Source organism: Passer montanus, unplaced genomic scaffold (assembly GCF_014805655.1).
Source record: "Passer montanus isolate IOZ18808 unplaced genomic scaffold, ASM1480565v1 scaffold117, whole genome shotgun sequence".
Lineage (NCBI taxonomy): Eukaryota > Metazoa > Chordata > Aves > Passeriformes > Passeridae > Passer > Passer montanus.
Window position 1 is genome coordinate 1001052 of NW_024358389.1, and position 21087 is coordinate 1022138.

General features: G+C 42.1%; 3 protein-coding genes across 5 annotated transcripts; all 3 read left to right on the top strand.

The window, feature by feature from the left end:
- Positions 1-226: 226 nt before the first annotated feature.
- LOC120496633 (keratin, type I cytoskeletal 20-like) lies at positions 227-5761 on the top strand. Its single transcript, XM_039697269.1, has 8 exons — positions 227-649; positions 1408-1490; positions 1696-1852; positions 2356-2517; positions 2599-2724; positions 2890-3110; positions 3693-3727; positions 5594-5761. The coding sequence occupies exons 1-8, from the start codon at positions 227-229 to the stop codon at positions 5689-5691; spliced, it is 1305 nt and encodes a 434-aa protein (XP_039553203.1). The 3' UTR covers positions 5692-5761.
- Positions 5762-7566: 1805 nt separating this feature from the next.
- LOC120496630 (keratin, type I cytoskeletal 12-like) lies at positions 7567-10998 on the top strand. 2 transcript variants are annotated; one of them, XM_039697264.1, is made up of 8 exons: positions 7567-8199; positions 8539-8621; positions 8842-8998; positions 9272-9433; positions 9532-9657; positions 10112-10329; positions 10592-10674; positions 10883-10998. In XM_039697264.1, the coding sequence occupies exons 1-8, from the start codon at positions 7567-7569 to the stop codon at positions 10978-10980; spliced, it is 1560 nt and encodes a 519-aa protein (XP_039553198.1). In that variant the 3' UTR covers positions 10981-10998. The 2 variants fall into 2 exon arrangements, with proteins under 2 accessions (XP_039553198.1, XP_039553199.1); XM_039697265.1 differs by having other exon boundaries at positions 10112-10323.
- Positions 10999-12957: 1959 nt separating this feature from the next.
- KRT222 (keratin 222) lies at positions 12958-19571 on the top strand. Of its 2 annotated transcripts, none has more exons than XM_039697296.1 (6): positions 12958-13066; positions 14694-14822; positions 15529-15749; positions 16005-16081; positions 16257-16362; positions 17695-19571. In XM_039697296.1, exons 1-6 carry the CDS (start codon positions 12971-12973, stop codon positions 17906-17908), a joined length of 843 nt encoding a protein of 280 aa, XP_039553230.1. In that variant the 5' UTR covers positions 12958-12970; the 3' UTR covers positions 17909-19571. The 2 variants fall into 2 exon arrangements, with proteins under 2 accessions (XP_039553230.1, XP_039553231.1); XM_039697297.1 differs by having other exon boundaries at positions 13020-13148.
- Positions 19572-21087: the final 1516 nt, after the last annotated feature.

Genomic DNA, 21087 nt, shown 5'->3' on the forward strand with positions numbered 1-21087 from the left:
ACAGACGACCAGATGAGAACCCCTTCAAATTATGGGGAGGGGGGGGCAATATCCTGTGTGCTCTTTGTGCTGATACCAGCGACACTCTGCGTCAACATAGGTGGGGTTTCCAGCACTGTGCTTCCTCTTGGACCTGTATAAAGGTGCACAGTGCACACTCAGCTCCTCGCTGGCGTCTCTATCTGCGCTGATTTACCTGCTCCAGTCCAGAAGACAAAGGGCACAAATGGCATTCTCCACCCGCAGCACCCAGTGGAGCACGAGCAGCCGCGTCCAGCCCTCTGCTCCCAGTGTCAGCAGTCTGACCGCCAGGAAAATGTCCATCCAGAAGATCCAGGCCCCCAGTGTCTATGGGGGGGCCGGGGGCTATGGCACCCGCATATCAACCAGCAGCAGCTCTGGCCAAGGCCTCGGAGGGAGCCTCCAGCTCAGCATCACTGGGAGCGATGTGCTGCTGGCTGGCAATGAAAAATCAACGATGCAGAACCTGAACGATCGCTTGGCTGCCTACCTGGAGAGGGTGCGCTCGCTGGAGAAGTCAAACTCCCTGATTGAGAAGCAGATCAGGGAATGGTACGAGAAGAACACCGTAAGTGTAGGGCAGGACTACAGCTCCTACTTCAAAACAATTGATGAACTCCGAAATAAGGTAAGAGAGCACAGAGCCCTCCATAAATACAGAAATTGCAATTATCAGTGAGATGGAGAATAAGCTGTTGTAGAAAATGAACTTTTCTAAATTGTAATTGGCCTAGCTGGGAAGAAAAAGTTTATTTTTGATCAGCTACATATTAGTGACAGATTTTAGATCGTTTGTAATACCAGATATATGCCTGAAGTTGTGAGTAATCTCATACCTGAAAAATCTGTGACTCAAATTAACTAGTTCTATGACATTTGCCTTAGGTGGCTTTAATTAGAGAAAGTACTAATGGTAATCTAGGTATTTAAATATAGTTTAACAACAGTCTATTTCAAAGTGGTTTATTAGAAAAGAAGGGCAAGCACTCAGAAAAAAATTAAAGACCACTACTTAAAACAGTAAATTACTACAGAAAACAATGAAATATTCCCAACAATCAACTGACGGGTTTGTCAAATCATGTTTCCAGCACTTCCTTCTGTCTTTTTTTTTTTTAATTGGTTCTACTTCCCAACATTTAAAAGCAGATCCCTTCAGAGAGCAGTTCATCCTAACTATTCGATGCACTTATTTTATGGCAGGACAATTTGTCTTTTGGACATTCCAAATTCCTTTCATGCACTTCAGATGGAAGTTAGCTTAAAGCCAGCTGACCAACAGACAGCTGAAGTGAAGGAGGATGAAGCCCACTTAGAGTATTCATTCCCAGGATCAAGTGTGAATTTCTGTGCAAAGTTTCATTGCTTGTCCACCATTCCCTTTAGATTTCTGCTGCCCAGATGGAAAATTCCAGACTTGTCCTGCAGATCGACAATGCCAAGCTGGCTGCTGATGACTTTAGGCTGAAGTAAGTTCCATGATTTCATATCAATTCTCTTTCACATTCCTCTTATTTAGGAAAGCTTCCACTTACTGGAATTGGTGCCAAGAAGTGAACATTTCCCAACTTTAATTTTAATGAAAATTTCACAATGACTGTGGCAGTTACTGATTCTAACGTTTACTCCAAACTGTTGCATTCCAATGATGACAAAAGGCACTGTGTTGTACAGGTTTGAGAACGAGCACCTGCTCAGGCAGAGTGTGGAGAGTGACATCACCGGACTGCTCCGTGTCCGTGACGACCTGACCCTGACCAAAGCTGACCTGGAGTCCCAGATTGAGAACATAACCGAGGAACTTGTTTTCCTTAGGAAGAACCACGAGGAGGTGAGAGCAGCTGACCACTGCCAGGGAGAGGGGCTTGGAGTGGCATACACCAACCTCACTAGGAAGCATTTCTATCCTTCCTGGAAGCAGCATAACCATGTGTGACCCTAAAATACATTCAAGCTGTTAGGGATCAAAGGATGAACACTCCTCCATTCCAGGAATGAAGGAGTAAAGGTTTTCTCTAAGAAAAGTTTATGGTTCAGGAATTGCTATCCCAGAAAGTACACAAATGGGAGCCATGACTTCTGCCCTCATTCCACAGATTGAGCTTTGAGGAATTCATTTTTATGATACATTTATCTATGACACAACATTTATTGCTATCAAGTAGGTGAACTGTTCCAAGATCAGGTGCAGTAAACAGTACTTACAAGGTGATTAAGTCGTCCTGCCCCTAGGTACTACTGAGGATTAGTCCTGTGTGTGTAGATGCTGAGTTGGTGTCCCGTGCAGGAGGGACAGCTCCTGCAGCTGGTGCTAACACAGTCCCGTTGCTGCAGGACTGTGACAGGCTGCGCAGAGAGGCGGGCGGCTCTGTCAACGTGGCCGTGGATGCCGCTCCCGGCATTGATCTCGCAGCTATCATGGAGAACATGAGAAAGCAATATGAAGAAATGGCAGAAAAGAACCGCCAAGAAGCCAAAGAACATTTTGAAAAGCAGGTAAAGTCAAGTGCTTAAACACCAGCAAGAACCTCGTTCATGCCTGGCTGCAGGTCACAGTCCCTCCGTTCTCCATTCCAGACAGCAGAACTGAACCAGGAAGTTGCCCTCAATGTTGAGAGGCTGGAGGTGCAAAGGAAAGAGATCACGGAACGGAGACAGATCTTCCAGAACCTGGAGCTGGAATTACAGTCCCTGCTGACCATGGTAAATAACAAAAATGCAAAATGAGGACTGTGGATAGCACAGAGTTACACAGAGGTGTAATAAATAGAGGATAAAAAGATAAATAGAGGGGCTTTACAATCAAAATGATATTTTGAAAAATGTATCTTCTGAATAATATGTCACTATTCTTCTCATGCACTATAGAGACAGAGCCTGGAAGGCACTCTGGCTGAAACAGAAGCACGGTACAGTTACCAGCTTGACCAGATACAGGGAGCAATTGCCAGCCTGGAGGCTCAGCTGAGGCAGCTCCGGGCTGACATGGAGGCTCAGAACAGTGAGTACAGCATCCTGCTGGATGTCAAGACCCGCCTGGAGATGGAGATCGCCACGTACCGCCGGCTGCTGGAGGGAGAGGAAAGCGGGTGAGCACACACATGGCTCTGTGTGTTGGTTTGGGTTTGGTGTCAAATCTGCCTCTCTCCAACTGCTTTGGGGTGGAGAAGCACGTTGTCCAGTTCTCAACCACAGAATCAGAGCTGGCTGCCGTTCAGGCTGGGCTGCTGAAGCTGCTGTGGAATGTTGAGGTGGCTCTCCCAGCCTACAGACTGTCACTCCTTGAGCTGGGAGTTGGGTAGATGTTCACATGCCAGGAACACCTGTAATGCAGTTTTTTATCAACTTGTCTGCGTGGGTTAAGCAAAAAATGGAAATTCCCCCCAGATTCTACCTGTTCAGCTGTTCTGGCTCAGGAACTAGATGGGGTGTACCTGTGTGACCTGAAGTCCTGGCATTGCAGAGATGGGTCTGCAGATTAACTGTACCTACAGCTTACACTTAGCAAATTTCACTTCAACTGAGAGAACTCATTTTACTGAGTTATCTTCTGAGCCAATGTCTTGATGAAAGGGGATTAGTTATCCTGATCAAACTCATAGGAAATGCACAAGGATGTTCAATACATGAGATGCCATATATTTACATTTTCTAATTTACAATTTGAACAGGTATTTAGAAGAGATGCCAGTAGAGAATGAAAAAGGTATGTCCCACCAACTTCCTTCTGTTTTGATGGTGGCTTGTTGAAATGTTATGGAATGAAGTAGCTCCGTTCTCCATTCCAGACAGCAGAACTGAACCAGGAAGTTGCCCTCAATGTTGAGAGGCTGGAGGTGCAAAGGAAAGAGATCACGGAACGGAGACAGATCTTCCAGAACCTGGAGCTGGAATTACAGTCCCTGCTGACCATGGTAAATAACAAAAATGCAAAATGAGGACTGTGGATAGCACAGACTTACACAGAGGTGTAAAAAATAGAAGATAAAAAGATAAATAGAGTAATAAGGGGCTTTACAATCAAAATGATATTTTGAAAAATGTATCCTGTGAATAATATGTCACTATTCTTCTCATGCACTATAGAGACAGAGCCTGGAAGGCACTCTGGCTGAAACAGAAGCACGGTACAGTTACCAGCTTGACCAGATACAGGGAGCAATTGCCAGCCTGGAGGCTCAGCTGAGGCAGCTCCGGGCTGACATGGAGGCTCAGAACAGTGAGTACAGCATCCTGCTGGATGTCAAGACCCGCCTGGAGATGGAGATCGCCACGTACCGCCGGCTGCTGGAGGGAGAGGAAAGCGGGTGAGCACACACATGGCTCTGTGTGTTGGTTTGGGTTTGGTGTCAAATCTGCCTCTCTCCAACTGCTTTGGGGTGGAGAAGCACGTTGTACAGTTCTCAACCACAGAATCAGAGCTGGCTGCCGTTCAGGCTGGGCTGCTGAAGCTGCTGTGGAATGTTGAGGTGGCTCTCCCAGCCTACAGACTGTCACTCCTTGAGCTGGGAGTTGGGTAGATGTTCACATGCCAGGAACACCTGTAATGCAGTTTTTGATCAACTTGTCTGCGTGGGTTAAGCAAAAAATGGAAATTCCCCCCAGATTCTACCTGTTCAGCTGTTCTGGCTCAGGAACTAGATGGGGTGTACCTGTGTGACCTGAAGTCCTGGCATTGCAGAGATGGGTCTGCAGATTAACTGTACCTACAGCTTACACTTAGCAAATTTCACTTCAACTGAGAGAACTCATTTTACTGAGTTATCTTCTGAGCCAATGTCTTGATGAAAGGGGATTAGTTATCCTGATCAAACTCATAGGAAATGCACAAGGATGTTCAATACATGAGATGCCATATATTTACATTTTCTAATTTACAATTTGAACAGGTATTTAGAAGAGATGCCAGTAGAGAATGAAAAAGGTATGTCCCACCAACTTCCTTCTGTTTTGATGGTGGCTTGTTGAAATGTTATGGAATGAAGTAGCATGATATAAAACAACAGCTTTGGAGCAAATAATCAGGCAGCAGAATCTCACATCAAGAAGGCAATAAACTGTTTGGTTACCCTATGAGGACTATACAAACCTGGGTTTATATATACAATTCAGATGCCCACTATAAAATCACAGACCCTTACCCATTCTGTGATTCTGTGAGTCCTCAGAGAGCCAAGAGAACAGCAGAGAGTTACTGAATTCCCCTCTGGAGAATTGCAGAAGCATCTGCTTCTCCCTGCTAGCTGCACAGGGAGACTGAGATTTCCAAATAATATCCAGTTTCATAGCAAAAATCTCCAGTTTGGTGTAAGTCTATTCCAAGGTTTTAGGTCTACAAGTCTGTGCTAAACTGAAGCAAAACTATCAAGAGTGATAGAGTTATTAAATCCAGTATCCACTACAGTCTATGGGCAAAATACTCAATATCCAAAAGAGAAGCCACACCCCACACACTGCAAAAGTTTATCTCAAGGACCTATGAAAATGGTTTTTGATATTTCCTCATCGACTTCTACTACTGCAGCAATATTACCCTGCATTAAATTACTTTTCTTTTCAATTTCCTTAACAGAATCAAGTAAGTTTAAGAAGATCAAGACAATAGTTGAGGAGGTGGTTGATGGCAAGGTTGTCTCCTCTGAGGTCAGAGAGGTTGAAGAGAAGATGTAAATGGCACCAGCAGAAAAGATGCCTCTGAGTTCCCTGGAGCTGATGCCAAAACGAAAAGGTTTATAAAGAATCTGATCTAATTCACCCTAAACCCCAGAAGGATTAAAAAATGCCAAAATCTCAAATCTGTTGTTGTCATTGTTGTTTTGTGGGGGAGAGTTAATAAAAATCTGTAAGTCACAACATAGAAGACTTTAGGTTTACTTATATAGTGACTGAGTACCTGATGGAAAAAAATCAAATCAGCCTGGTATGAATGTATAATTGCTTCCAACACAGATAAAAATGGAAGTATTAGGTTTTTAAAATGCATTAAGGCATCAATTCAGCACACCTTTTCTGAATGTGAACTCCCACTCAAACATAAAGTAGTTTCACTTCATTAAAACCTGATTTTCAGATAATAAGAAGTATCAATTTGCTTTTCATAATATATGAACATGAAAAAATAAATTGAAGAAGCCTATTTGATATTTTGCACATTCTGTGAATGATTATGTCACCAGGGACTACGGCAAGCCAAGATATTTTATGGATAAAAATATATTTGCAATTATCTCCCACTCTCTCAATGCTTTCTGTGCCAATAATGTTCCGTGTCCCATAGGGAGGCCCCTGTGCCACACCTGGATTCTCAGTCCCTGGAGTTTACATTTTCCTCTTGAGAACATAAACACACAAAGCTCTTCCCTATGAAACCTCACCTGTCCAGAGCTGTAGTGTACATAAACAGCTGCCAAAGAACTAATCCTCTGCTTTCACTGCCCCGAGTCACTGAGGCCAGGCTATCAGCTCATTTCCACACAAATGCTTTTCTTACACCTTTGATCTTCCGCTCTTTTCTGCCCCAAAAGCACCCCATGCTCCTGAGTGCGGATAAATCAAAAATTAACACATTTCAGTTGACAAATCCAATGATATAATTAAGCCAGGACAAAGGAAAAATTATTTTTCATTTATTAAAATGACTTCAAAAGAAAAATATACTGGCTTGAGAGGGTTCCCATGCCCAAACCTGCACCCAGAAGCGCTGCATTTGATCTTTAGATTTGTATTCTGAAGAGCACCAAATACAGAAATCCGATTTCTTATTTTGAGATAACAGAAAACTATTCAGTAGACAGAATGGTCAGTTCCCAGCTCCCAAGTACAAATTCTTATATGCTATATATACGACTATAAGCATATTAGTCTGAGGTATTTCAGTGATGAAAGGGTTAGGGCATAAACCCAATTCCAAATCCTATTTGGTATATTTATATTTTCATATAAATTATCACCCTGTAGCTCACTGAACATCCATGTGCCCTTGGACCTGAAGGTCACTTTTCTTACTTCTGATCAAGCATCCAGGAGCACTAATCCAGCAAAGGCTCCTGACTGAAGGGCATTATGAAAAGAAAGACATTCCTGCCACACGGGCTGAGAAGTAGGGATCAAAGGGATCACTCTGCTGACTCAGCAAACTCCTGCAAGAACAGCCCCAAGTGCAGGAAGCACTGCATCTGCAACGACAAAACAATTATTTAGGTGGGATTTAAATGCGAAAGGAACATTTTATGCTCCATTGCACATGGCAGAACACAATCTTGATGTCTCAGCTCCACTCCACCCATTTCCCCTCATACAAATACCTGGAGGGCACCAGATTTCCACTCCCATTGGCAATTTTGTTTGGCACATATCATTTCGGTTGGTCAGAACATACTAAACTGACATCCCCTCCAAAGAGGAGGGAGAGAGAGTGAAAGCTCTCCCCAGGAGGTGGGGACTCCTCCTGAAACACCCACTGCTGTCTCTATAAAGCTGACCCTGCCCCTGCCCTGCCCTGCTCTCTGCTGTGTCCTCCTGGGCAGATCAGGCACCTCGAGCACCATGGCCCTCTCCGTGCGCACAGGCGGCGGGTCCCGGCAGTTCTCCTCTCGGAGCGGGTTTGGAGGGGGATCTCTGAGGATGTCCAGTTCCAGTGCTGGAGGAGGCTTTGGTGGCAGCGGGCTTGGCTTTGGTGGGGGATCTGGTGGAGGGTTTGGAGCAGCTTCTCTGCTGGGTTCAAGCTCTGGCTTTGGGGGCAGCTCAGGTGCAGGACTTGGGAGCAGCTTAAGCAGTGGCTTTGGTGGAAGCTATGGAGGTGGTTTGGGTGGGGGCTATGGAAGTGGCTTAGGCAGTGGGTTTGGGGGAGGTTTGGGAAGTGGTTTTGGCAGCAGTTCAGGTGCTGCTTTTGGAAGTGGCTTTGGTGGTGGCTTAGGGACTGGTTTTGGAGGTGGGTTTGGCCCTGCTGGTGCTGGGGATGGTGGCATTCTTTCTGGCTCAAAAAAAGAGACTATGCAGAACCTCAATGACCGTCTGGCTGCATATCTGGACAAAGTGAGATCTCTGGAGGATGCCAACACCGAGCTGGAGCGCAAAATCCGTGAATGGTATGAGAAAAATGGCCCTGGCACCGGCACCCCTGGATCTGGGAATGACTACAGTAAATTCTACCCCCTCATTGAAGATCTTCGAAACAAGGTAGCAAAGCAATGTATTTAATGTATCTTTATATTTGTAACTCAGTAGTATTAATGAAAACAGCAAATTTCTTTCAGAAACCAAGAGCACATTTATCCTTTGGTACTGGCACTTGCAGTGACCTCTGTCACCTTGCACTGGTGATGTGGTGAATTTTTCCTGTGCATTAAAGCAGTTCTGTAGCTGTGTCACACAGTGATTTTCTAATCTGAATAAAGGAGAAGGCAGTGACGGAATGCAGTTCTACAAACCCCTGTAGAACACAAAGTTTAAAGCCATTACAAAGCCATGAAGTCTTTGGGCTGTAATGAATTTCTCTGAATACTCTTTGTACTCTAGATCATCAATGCAACCATCGACAACGCAAGGATCATTCTGCAGGTTGATAATGCCAGACTGGCTGCTGATGACTTCAGACTGAAGTAAGGATATCTTAATGCTATAAAAACTCCTTAAGGAAGAAATACTTTAGTACTAAAAGTCTCTTTCCTTGTAGAATACTTGTAAGTATAATTATTAAACAGTATTATAATAATTATGTGTATTAAGTTTTCAAATTAAAGCTAAAATAAAACATATTAATAGTTTGCATTTGACCTCACTGGCCATGTAAAAAATAATATTTAATGCCTTTATGCATAGATATGAGAATGAAGTGGCTCTTCGGCAGAGCGTGGAGGCTGACATCAATGGTCTGCGCAGAGTCCTGGATGAGCTGACCATGACCAGGGCAGATCTGGAGATGCAGATTGAAAGCCTGAATGAAGAACTGGCTTATCTCAAGAAGAATCATGAAGAGGTAATTTTTTTCCTTTGTGAATTCATAACAAGACACATGAAATTGTGAAACATCAAATTACTCCCTTATTTAAGCTAGTGGAAGTTCCTGGGTTTCATTACAGGTTTTGTTTGCTGTTATTTTTTGAGTTTGCTAAGTGAAAGAGTGTGACAAACAATCCACAGATCCTTGTTGAAACAGAATTTATATCGCATATATTTCTTTACATATATTTTGGTATAACTATTTTGTCTTTCATTAACAGAACCCTCTCTTTATTTTCAATCTCTCCAGGAGCTTCAGGGCATCCAAAGCAGTGAATTTGGCCAAGTCAGTGTGGAAATGGACGCTGCTCCAGGGACTGACCTGACCAAGCTTCTGAATGATATGAGGGGACAGTACGAAGTCATTGCCGAGCAAAACCGTAAAGAGGCCGAGGCGTGGTTCAATGAAAAAGTAACAACCAGAGAGAGCAAACCCAGCAAAACGCATGGGGAAATGAGTTCAGTACTTGGAACAGGAAAATTACACCCCATTCTTCCTTGTCATTTCAGAGCGGGGAGCTGAAAAGGGAAATCTCCACTCATACCGAGCAGCTCCAGTCAGGAAAGAGCGAGATCACAGATTTAAAAAGGACTCTCCAGAGCTTGGAAATAGAGCTGCAGTCTCAGCTCGCCATGGTACGTTCTGGGAAGCTGCTGACTGCTCAGAGCCAATTCAGAACTTCAAAAGTCTTTTTAGACCTAATCCTATTCCATAGAATTGAGGATTTGCATTTCTTTCCCATTAAATCCTATATCCTTTTAGTTCCTAAATAGCAGGAATATATATAACTGGATTGCACAGAGCATGTCACAAAGCAGATGAGTTTTTATATCACATTTAGGGAAGTGACAAGGGACAGTTTTCAAACCGGTGTTTTCAGAAAGAAAATAAAACCTCCTGAGTAATGCAGATGAGTTTGTACATCACGTTTAGGGAAGTGACAAGGGACAGTTTTCAAACCGGTGTTTTCAGAAAGAAAATAAAACCTCCTGAGTAATGCAGCTGTGCTCACTCTCTTAAACTACTTCAGTTGGTTTTGTTAAGAGATTTTTTTCCCTTAACCAGAGATTATTTAATATCCTTACACAGAAAAAATCCCTGGAAGACACTTTAGCAGAAACAGAAGGTGGTTACTGCGCTCAGCTGTCACAAATCCAAATGCAGATCGGGAACCTGGAGTCCCAGCTTTTCCAGGTCAGGGCTGACATGGAGCGCCAGAACGCCGAGTACCAACAGCTCCTGGACATCAAAACTCGTCTGGAAATGGAGATTGAAACCTACCGGCGCCTGCTGGATGGAGAGTTTGTGTAAGGAACTGGTTGACACCAAATATCTCCTTGGGTTCATTTTCTGTAGCAAAATCCTTTCCAGGAAAAAAGAGGTGAAATAAGTGGAACGTTCTCCAAGGATGGTAAGGCACATACAGTGATCTGAAATATCACTGTGACTGAGGAGAGTGAGCCATTCTGCTCACTGTTTAAATAACCTATCAATGTCACCATGGAAAGGGAATTTATCCTGAGCCTATCAAACATCCTGCAATAGTGCCTGTCTCTGATTCCCTTTTAGGGGTGCTGGACAAGCACTTACACTTGAAAGCTCATCCCTGACAGGGTCCAAATCTCAAACACAATCACTGGACTCTTCTCAAGGTAGGTAGGACTTGATTGAATAAAACTTTGCTTCTAAAATCATTCTTACAAATCAAATAATACATGTTATCCTGTTTAACTACATCCTAGAGTTCATTAAAATCAGAAGCCAACTGGAAAGGAAAAGGGGGTACCTGGTCATGTGCTGCTTTGGTTTATCATTTTTAACACACTGATAAATATTTTTTGTTTTGTTCATGATGTTTAGATCCAACCAAAACTAGAAAGATCAAGACAATTGTTGAAGAAGTGGTAGATGGAAAAGTTGTTTCATCCCACGTTAAGGAAGTTGAAGAGAAGATATGAGGCACAATCTGATGTGGCAAAGGATCCATTTGCTCCAAGCCAAAATGGATAAATAGTTTTATTCTTTTGTATGAAGTGATAAAACATTTGGCTTTGTACTCAGAATCTTTTAGATAAGACAAAGTTGGCACTTTCATTCCTTGCAGACATACAATACATTTCCTGCTTCACTCTGTCAGCATTACCTGTATGATTTCCATGGTGTTCTTTAAAAATATCATCACATCTCTGTTCAATAACCAGAAGCACACATTTAATCAGATATCTTTAGTAATCAATAGGTTAAATAATTTTGCTGTTCTAATCTCATTGTCCAGTTTTCATCCCTAATAAACAGGACTCAACAAGCTTTAAGGTATTTGTCCCTTTATTCTCCACGACCCCCTCCAGCTGTGTGGTGAGCCAGCAATAAAATATGAACACTGAAAGCAGCTAGAATTCAAAGTTCCATAGGAACATCCTAGGAAAGATGCAACTGTTACACCTTTAGCCTTCAGGAATCTCATAGACAGGTGTTCCTTTCACACCTGAAAAAAAGACAGAAAAAAAGCAGTAGTTCATAGCATCCCAAGTGCAATACCTTGTGTTTGTCTGATGGATCCCTAATTGTTTTCTTATGTAACTGTTCTCATCCCACCAATGGCAAACACTGACGATATTTTGGGTTTAGAACTACACAGAACAAGGATAATTGAGACATTTGTAGAAAAGAGAGTGGACAACAAAACCTTTCCATCTCAGTCCAGGTCAACTGGAAGACAGTCAGCCAAGGAAAAGAAAATCCAAACACAGGATCCTTTCACATGTGCCAACAGACACAGCCAAGAACAGGGAAGCCTTTTTACACCAGGAGACTTCTAAGTGGAACAATACTTTGACTTCTAAAAAGATGTGTGTCTTGTGAAAGTTTATTGCCTTTTTCATCCTTTGATTGATGTATATTCTCATTCAGAGCCGAAAATGCATTTCTCTCTTTGCTAAATTTTAAATTTCTATTGAAATGCCAAGTTTTTTTACTGTATATCTGGTATTTTGCACTACTGAAAAAAAAAAAAAAGTAAGCAAGAGATAAAATGAAATAGGTAAGAGCCATTCTTAGCAGACAAGATCATTGGGATCACAGAGTGAGCAGGAGATGAAGAAGCACAGCACACCAGACAACCTGTGCTGGACCTGCCTGGGAGCTGTCAGGAAAGGGGAAAGAACCCCACATACATTGTGTGTTGTGTGTACTGAGCACACCAACACCTGGCACAGGTTCTGAAACACCATCAGAGACAACCCAGACCCTTTTCCTGACAGCAGTGAGGTGTCTGAAGTGTATGTACATTCACCAGAATTTGCCCTCTGCAGAAGAGGAGCCAAAGCCCTTACCACAAGTTGCACCAGCACTACTCATCACCAGAAGTGCTGGTTCCTCTCCCTCCTTGTTGTGTTTCTGCCCATAAAAGAGGATGCCCAGGAGCCCAGCTCGTTTCTGAAACGGGACAATCCTTAATAGTGGGTCAGGTCAGACACCCAAGGCTGCATCTCACTGAGCCTCAAACACCTTCAGGGATGGAAATTCTGTCACATCCTAACAATGGTGGAGGCACCTGCCAGTGACACTGCCAGCCACCCAGCTATGCTGCTGGGAGGCTCTGTCTTTCCATGTCCTCTTGCCAGAGCACTTCATGCTGGGCAGCTGCAACTTTATCCTTTGATTTCTCTCTCTTACCCTCACATTTCTGAGGTTATAAAACCCCACAGTTACAGCGCAATAGAAACCATTGAGACATTGATATATTAATTTCAGCGCTGATTTAGAAATAGCTATTTTAGTGTTATCCTTTGCTGCGTGAAGCTGCTGCCAGGACGGGCTGCCAGGCCCTGAGCCCCCCGCGCTCCCCAAAATGGGCCGCTGCCGCTTTAACGGCCCCGCGGCCGCAGCCCCGCGCCGCCGGCAGCGGAGCCGGGAGCCGGGGAGGATGGGAGGAGGAGGAGGAGGAGGATGGAGCCGGCTCGGCTCCGCCGAGAGATCAGGGCAAAGTATGAATCGCTCATCACCCGAGATCAGATAAAGGCCGTCAGCTCAGCAAGGACGCAGGTAATGCCTCCTCACAGCCACACACCTTGCAGAGTACGGAGCCATTCCCTGGCCGTACAGTTCCTCCCGCAGCCTCTATGAGGTACAGTGATTCCTTTCAATGCAGCAGATTTTCGGGGAAGGGACGTGCATTTTACCGCAGTAAGATGTGAACTAGAAGAATCGGAAATAGATTTTGTCAAGGGGATGGATTCACGCTGAACGAATGCTGTGTAATTCGTCAGGATGTTTTTCTGTCCCTGCAGCCGGGCTATTGCTGGGATTTAAGGGATGATGACATAGGCTGGAAGAGGGTAACCTCTAGCTCCATGTAGTTATCTCAGAGGAAAAAAAATCCTGAAGAGAATCCTTTTATCTACGGCAATCTTTGCCATTTTTTAGCCCTCTAGTAAAGTACACTGTACCTCTGCAGGAACTATTTTCTATTGCTCACAGTAAAAACTATGTTTTGCTCTTCAGCAAATATCAGTTGTTCTCTCATACAGCTTGATTAAATGTTACCAACACACTATGCTGCTGTTAGGGATTTACATACAAACACCTCTAAACCCAGCTGAAATCAAATGGCAAAACAATTTTGAGCCATCAAATGTAAAGAGATTCAGGGGGAATGAGGTATTCTACCACCTTGTAGTCAGGTATTGCAGGTTTGTTTTAAGGACAGGCCAGACGCTGCTGCAGCCTGGCTGATCCAGCAGCAGTGCCAGACACACGGCAGCTGCACACCCGACAGGGAAGCCAAGTTTATCTTGGTGTTGGCACAAAGCAGCCAATGCACATTGGTTTGATCCTGTCACACAAATTCTGCAGTGCCCAGGCAAGAAAGGGGAAGCAAAGAACGTTGGGGAGATCACTTGTGGATGAGACAAATGGAGAAATGTACAAAATTTATAATCTGGTAAAGTTGCAATAGGTCAGTATGTACAAGGGAACAAAACCTTATTTTCCTTAGTTTATAAGACCTGAATTAAAGAGATTTTTTTCTTAAGAGTCAATGTCATCATAAGAATCTGCATAAAACAGTAAAATATGCAAAAGGGCAAGTGCTGTTTCAAGGGCTGGCATCTTCATCACTTGCAGGGAAACTCAGAATCAAAAAAGTAAAAGAACTTCTGTAAGCCAAACAATGACTCTGGAAGTTACATGCAGGAACATACTATCAAAATAAAAGACAAATCTAAATCTAAAATGACCCCACAGATGATCAAGAGTGGTTTTAAAAATCTACCTTTAACAGGATAAAAGGAAAAAAACTCCAAAACCCTGAAATCAAAAATGCATTAAAATCAAAGCACTTTATTCAAACTTGGAAGCTTGAACCATCTGCACCTCCTCTAAGCCCCTTTACTCCAGAGGTGAGTAAGGTCTCAACACAACTGGGTAATTTGTATGAGAATTCCTCTAGGACAAAGGTGCCAGGGATAGAGATGTGGCCAACCACTTCCCATCAAACAGTGGGATAAGGGCTTTCCCTCTACACAGTACAGAAAATATTACCCCCTCACCGTGAGCTTTTACACATTTATACAACTGTAACAAAAATTCCAACCAGATTATTTTTATGTGCCAATTTATTATCATTATTCTAATATTTTTAACATTGTTCTCTTTTGTATGTCCCCTGCAGTCAGAAGAAGGTACAAGTAAAAGAATGGACAAAGATGCAGAAGCACTAAAGGCAGCCAGGGCAGAACTGTGCGAAGCCCGGCGGCAGTGGCACCACATGCAGGTCGAAATCGAGTCTCTCCACGCTGTGGTAAGAGCCAGAAATGAAACCTGAAATCTCACAGAAAAAGGAAGTCTTGTCCTTGATGTAAACTATCCCACAGTCAGTTTCTGTGACAGTCACAGCCACCATACTGCAGAAATTCCTCATTTGGGTGGCTCCAGCTCCTCACAGAGCCCTCGCTCACGCACTGACCCAGCACCTGCTCTGGAGCAGGATCTGCCTCTCCAGACACACATGGTGTCCTGTTTTCACATGTCCCAAGCACATGTTTGCATGATACTCCCCCACCAAGCTCCTGGTCATTCAGCCTTACCAATTCACAGCATGTTTATGACCCTTTTTTTAATGTGTGGACCAGATTTATCAATTCATTTGTGATAAAATGTCAGCCATCTGCTCAATTCAGTAGTACAGAAAAGCTCCAAGAGCACAGACACTTTACACAGCACTGAGCTGGACATTGTTTAACTGTAAAATCAGACACCTGTAAACTCAAGGCAGTGGATTGCTGTGCAAGACACGGTTACACTTTCATCTGATTTTAAATTACCACATATTTTACTAGAAAATTTCTCAGCCAAAGTATTACTTTGAAAGTTTTACTCCTGTTCTTAAAGAATAATCTTACAAGAACTGATGTAAAAATACACAGTTTGTTAATGAAGCCATGTACGTCTGTAACATCTTTGCACACAAACTTTCCAAACCTTAAAATATGACTTAAATTTCACAGGAAAAGGGTTTGGAACGTTCGCTGCGGGCCACGGAGCAGCAGTACCACATGCAGCTACAAAATCTGGAAGGTGAGATTGAATGCTTGGAGAAAGAGCTGTTGGAAGTGAGAAGAGGAATTGAGAAACAGCTTCGAGAGCACGAAATTCTCCTGAACACGAGGATGAAGCTGGAGGAGGAGATAGCGACGTATCGCAGTCTGCTGGAGCAAGAAGAGAGCAGGTACTCGCTGCTAAGAGAAACAGATCTCACATTTGCCTTCCATTTCTGAAGGTCTCAAATAATCAGAATTGTAAATACATGAACTAAACATTAAAAACTTACCGTATAAAATCTTAGGAAAGGTTTCATCATAAGGTAGCTTCGCTGCGTGGGGAGTTTCTGGAGCTCAGTGTCTCACACACATGGCAGAGCAGCAGTTAGGAATTAAAGTAATTGAATACTACTAGATGCCTGTAATTTTTTATTTTTTTTTAGGTTCCGTTGCTCAATACCTGCCCAGAAGGATGACAAAAAACCCAGCACTAGCAAGATCACCTTTATGCTGCCTTCAGGTGAGTTTCAGGTACCTTCTCCTTAAGGGATTTTGGCCCTAACGGTTCACAACTACTGACAAACTCCTGAATATTAAAAAAGGACCTTTTCCAATGCATGGGAAATACCTCCGGGTCCTGTGTACTGCCCTTGCTGCCCTGCATGCTCACTGTATACCTGCATATTCTTTTACAGAGGATGTAAAGAAGCACAAACCAAAGAAGGTGGAACTGATGACAAAACAAGCAATCCTAGATGGAAATATCATGAAGGAAAGTGCTGAAGCTCATGGCACTGTACAGTAAGATAAACAGGAATTTCACAAAATAACAATTGGAAGGAAAGGGTGGAGCTTACGTCTCAGTAGCTTTGAATTTTCCGTTATTTGGTATCTGTTATACTGTGCCCACATAGCCCAGGAGCTTCAGAATGACAGTGAGAGCTCCTCAAGGTGCACTGAATGGCAATATTTAACAATACATTACATTTATAAGTTCTTTTTATTAGCATTGGCTTCATAAGCAAACAATATCATTCTGGTGCTTCTGATTTGTAATTTCTATTTCTGTTAAGAATGAAACTATGAATAATTCATCTCACTAAGGCTGAAAGCAAAGAGCCCAGACCACATTTGGGAAGTCCCTCTGGGGCATATTTATGCACATAAATTCAGGCTCAGCTGCTCCAACTTGCTCCTTGGAAACTCCTACGTTTCCCCAAACAGGGGAGGGAGAGCCTGGCTCCCAAGTAGGCATGTGTGAGTCTGTTAGGATGTGTTATTCACCTGAAATTACTTCAATAGTATTGGATTGCCTCATTTTTTTCCCCCTCCTGCTCTTTAAGCTTTTGTGTAGACTAATTTAATGTTACCTTTAAACATACTGTAGTGGGCCATTCCTAGCACTGAACCATAATCAGCTGCTGAAAAAATTAATGTAATCACAAGGTCCACCACCCCACCCCACCCCACAGGTGACATTTATTTTTGTGCATGAGCTTTGTTCATCACACACTCAGATCTGCACAGAGCTACTCTGCTGGGTGCAGTGTACTCAGCTGGGGGAGGCCCCAGAGCCTGACTTTCAGATCTGAATCCTGACACACACATAGAGAATTGAATTGACAGGATTTGGGTGCCTCAATATTCCTGGATCAGCTGAATTTTCAATTCTCCCTGTTTTACTTCTCCCCTTTTTTCTCTTTAATGTAATATAGCTCCACATTCTGAGGTTTGAGTCTAAACTAGATTTTCTCCTCCCTATTCTGAAGGTTTTCAGATGCAGGAATTCTGTCCTGCCCACTACAGTACTGAGGTTTCTTGCAAAATTTTTGAGCTTGGATTCCAAACTTTCTCCTTGGAAACAAACTGCCTAAAGTATTTGGAGCAGTGGTTTTGTAGCCATGTCTACCTAAAAGTACAAAAACAAGAACATAATGAACCCTCACCCTTTATTTAGCTTCTTTAGAGAATGAACCTGGAAAAAAAAAAAAAGTCACCACTGCTATCTCAGTATAATATAAAATAACTCAACTCTTTATGATGCCATTTCTCTCTCTGTTTCAAAAGCAGTTCTGAAGATAGGTAACTAATATAGCCTAAAAAATCATAAATACATTTTCTTTATTGTTTCAGGACAGAAAAAGTGGATGAAGTTATTAAGGAATGGGAAGGCTCTTTCTTTAAGGACAACCCTCGCTTAAGGAAAAAGTCCGTTTCCTTGCGTTTTGATCTCCACCTGGCAGCCACAGAGGAAGGCTGTTTGCACACAAAAAAGAAAACCCTCCCCGACATCGAAGTCAGGCTGGTGATGAGGAGATCCTGCAGCATCCCATCCATCAAACCTTAACCTCAGCCAATTCCCTCCAAGTGCATCCACGCGGGCTCTGGAAGTGAGCTGCAGATGGACTCCCACGGCTGCTGGCTGCTGCAACCACAGCATCGTACCAAGCATTGGATCAATACAAGAAAACCATTTAAGTCCTTTAAAAGAAAGAGTGAACAGCAAGGGGCTTCTGATTCCAAGAAACCCAACTTCTATGGTTTTATACTCTGGGTGCAGCCCTTTCATATTCTCATGGTTGTTGTTTTGTAGAATTTCACCAAATATTACAAAAATTAAAGTAGAACTTTATAGTTTGACATATTCTGCCTTTGTAAAAGAGAACTTGTTTTCTCTTTCCAAAACTGAGAAAAGCCTATTTGCTTCTCTTAATTATTCAATATTCCATTCATATAATGACTGGTGAATCCTTGCAATAATTTATATCACAGCTGCCATACTTCTAGAAATATATTTTAAAATAATACTTTCTAACAGCAAAAATTACATATGAAAATACTCTCAAAATACATGAACTATTAACAAAGAGTTTTCTTTTAAAAGTGGCTAGTATTTTTAAATTCCTTTTTTTCAGGCAACAACTGAGCAAAAATGTCTTTCCTCTACATCCTTATACATCCATTTTAAAAGTGTTGTTACAATCCAGTAACATTTTAGCCATATTGTTCAACTGATTTTGAAGCAGTAATTCCCCCTGAAAAATCAATAATTTTCTTATGTGTCCACACACACCTGTACTACAAGTCTCTTAGCCAAGGCAAATGAAATTACTCTCTAATTGTTCAAATGGGAGGAGTCATTTGGATGCTGGTATTCCATTAATTTTGTTTATAATAACAATGTGCATTAAAATATCTTCTTCTGCCAAACACTACAGGTAAGTGATGCTGTTGATCTAGTCCATGTGACAAGTCACTGTTACACCAGGGTACAACTGTTACTACTTCAAATTGACTGGGCAATATAAGGGCTACAAATTCAATGTACAATTCAACCAGACCCCTTAAGTACCCCCCACTCCTACCCAAAGTGGCTGTGGGCAAACACAAGCCCCAAGAGAAACCCTGCACCGGTGCACAGCGGAACAGCCATCCTCCTTTAAAACCCTACAGGACAAATTTCAAACAATGACTCAAACAAGATTGTCTGAAGCTGAGAATGTTTGTGAGGATTCTGAAGAGGATGGATGTCACAGTTCCCACTGGGACGCTGGGATTGCTCAGAGCCTGGAGAATGCACACACAGGATTTGCTGGATTACAGCAGCGTGTAAAGGATTGATGTCAGTGTCAGTATCTGCCTTATTACTTATGGCATGTGCACAAAAGTGATACTGCAGATTCTTTCAGAGTTAATTTATGCTTCCATCCTTTGTTCATGGTAAGAACAATGCATCAATATTGCCCTGTCCTGTCTGTACTGTATCAAACTTGCTAATTATCCTTAACCTGAATCATGAGCTGATGTTGTTACCATTGAGTACTTGGCATCCTGAATGTATCAGCCTGCTCCTGTATTTTCACTATGCAGCTTTTTTTTGTGCTTAGACTCTGTACATTTTACAATACTTGAATTTAAACTAAGTTTTAATTGCTTTAAGGCACTTTAAACAGGGATACGAATTTACCAAAGTAAATGATAGTACTACAATAAAAAAGTATTAAAATGGAGTTTGTCTATGCATATTTTGTGTGTGTCAATGTCTTCTCCTTAAGCTGAAATGAGTAAAAGAAAAATGCAAAATAAAAGTGGCAGACAGGAAAATCTGTAGTACTGTAACAACTGTTTTCTAAGATCCTCTCTGCAATTAGAAAGACAGAGAATCCCTCAGAATCTTCACCACAGCATGTGAGTGTCCTCCTGCTACAAAACTTACTCTTTTTTCCTGGTAAATCCAGTCACCCTGGCTGTTTTCTTCACATTTATCAGTATTTTCCTGATACTGACTTCAGCAGCTTCTCCTCCTCTAGGCCTGGTTCAAGTGGGCATTCTGGTTTTAACTAAGATTTTCACCTCTTTCAGCAAGTATCTATTTTTGCATTATTCACAAATTCCATCTCTCAAAATGTAAAGAACTCTCTTTTGTTCACAAAGTAATGAACTTCCACAAGTGTCAGCATGAACACCACATGGGCACCAAAATAATAACATTTCACCCTCATTTTTAGGTCACTTTAAAGCTGAATTTTAAAAAAAAATTAACACTGAAGCTTAATACTGTGGCAGAGAATTCTTCATTTCTGTGGTTCTAATTAAATCCAGACCAGCTGAGCCTCTGCCAAGCAGCACCTGCAAACGGCTGATGTAAAAACAAGTTTTATTGTCTCAATCTACTTCCCAGTGAATGTCTGTCCTCATTCCAGAGCTTATGAAACTGCTGGTAATTAAAACAGTTGGGTAAGAATTAGTTTTTACACCCCCCCTGGTGAGCATGGTGCAGTATAAACAATTCCATTAAATCAGTAAAACTACTTATATATTGTAGAGGATATTAAAAAGTGTACCCTGGCAAAACCTTTCACTATCATAAGATGGAATTGAGTAGGAAATACAAATTAGGAAATACACTGATGACTTTGAAAACATATAGTGATTTAGAACTATTAATGTGGAATGTGAGTTTCCATAAATGTACTTGAACACCAAAATAAACAATTCCTTTTTAAAAATAAATACATTTGAAATAATTAAAATTTAAAATGTAAAGTTAAATTTAAAAATAATTAGCAAATATTTCAAATTTTCAATTTTTAATTTAACTCTAAATGCAATTTACACTATCAACAACCATGTTATTAATAAACCAGAAGTGAATGTATGAAACTTGGGGGAAACCTAGTCAAAAGCAGGGGAGAAAACAAGTTATTTTTCACCTCTTACAAGTATTTTCTCACCTTTTCTTTACCTTTTCCTGCCCAAGTGAAGCTGGTGAACTAGTGTGATGTATTTTGCTGGCTGAGGAATCTTTTCAACTCTTGCTTTAATATCAAATTGAAGTCACAGATTATTCTGCTGCATGGCAACAAATGTCCATTGTGGGTACAGTCAGCAGAATCTAAGCAGACGAGGGCAGAGCTCCTGTGTCTTTATTTGTTCATGAAAATAAGTGAATTTAAGCATGAAAACAAACTGAGCCAGTGGAACTGCAGGCATTAAGAAAAATGGACCCAACTTGCAGCAAGCCAT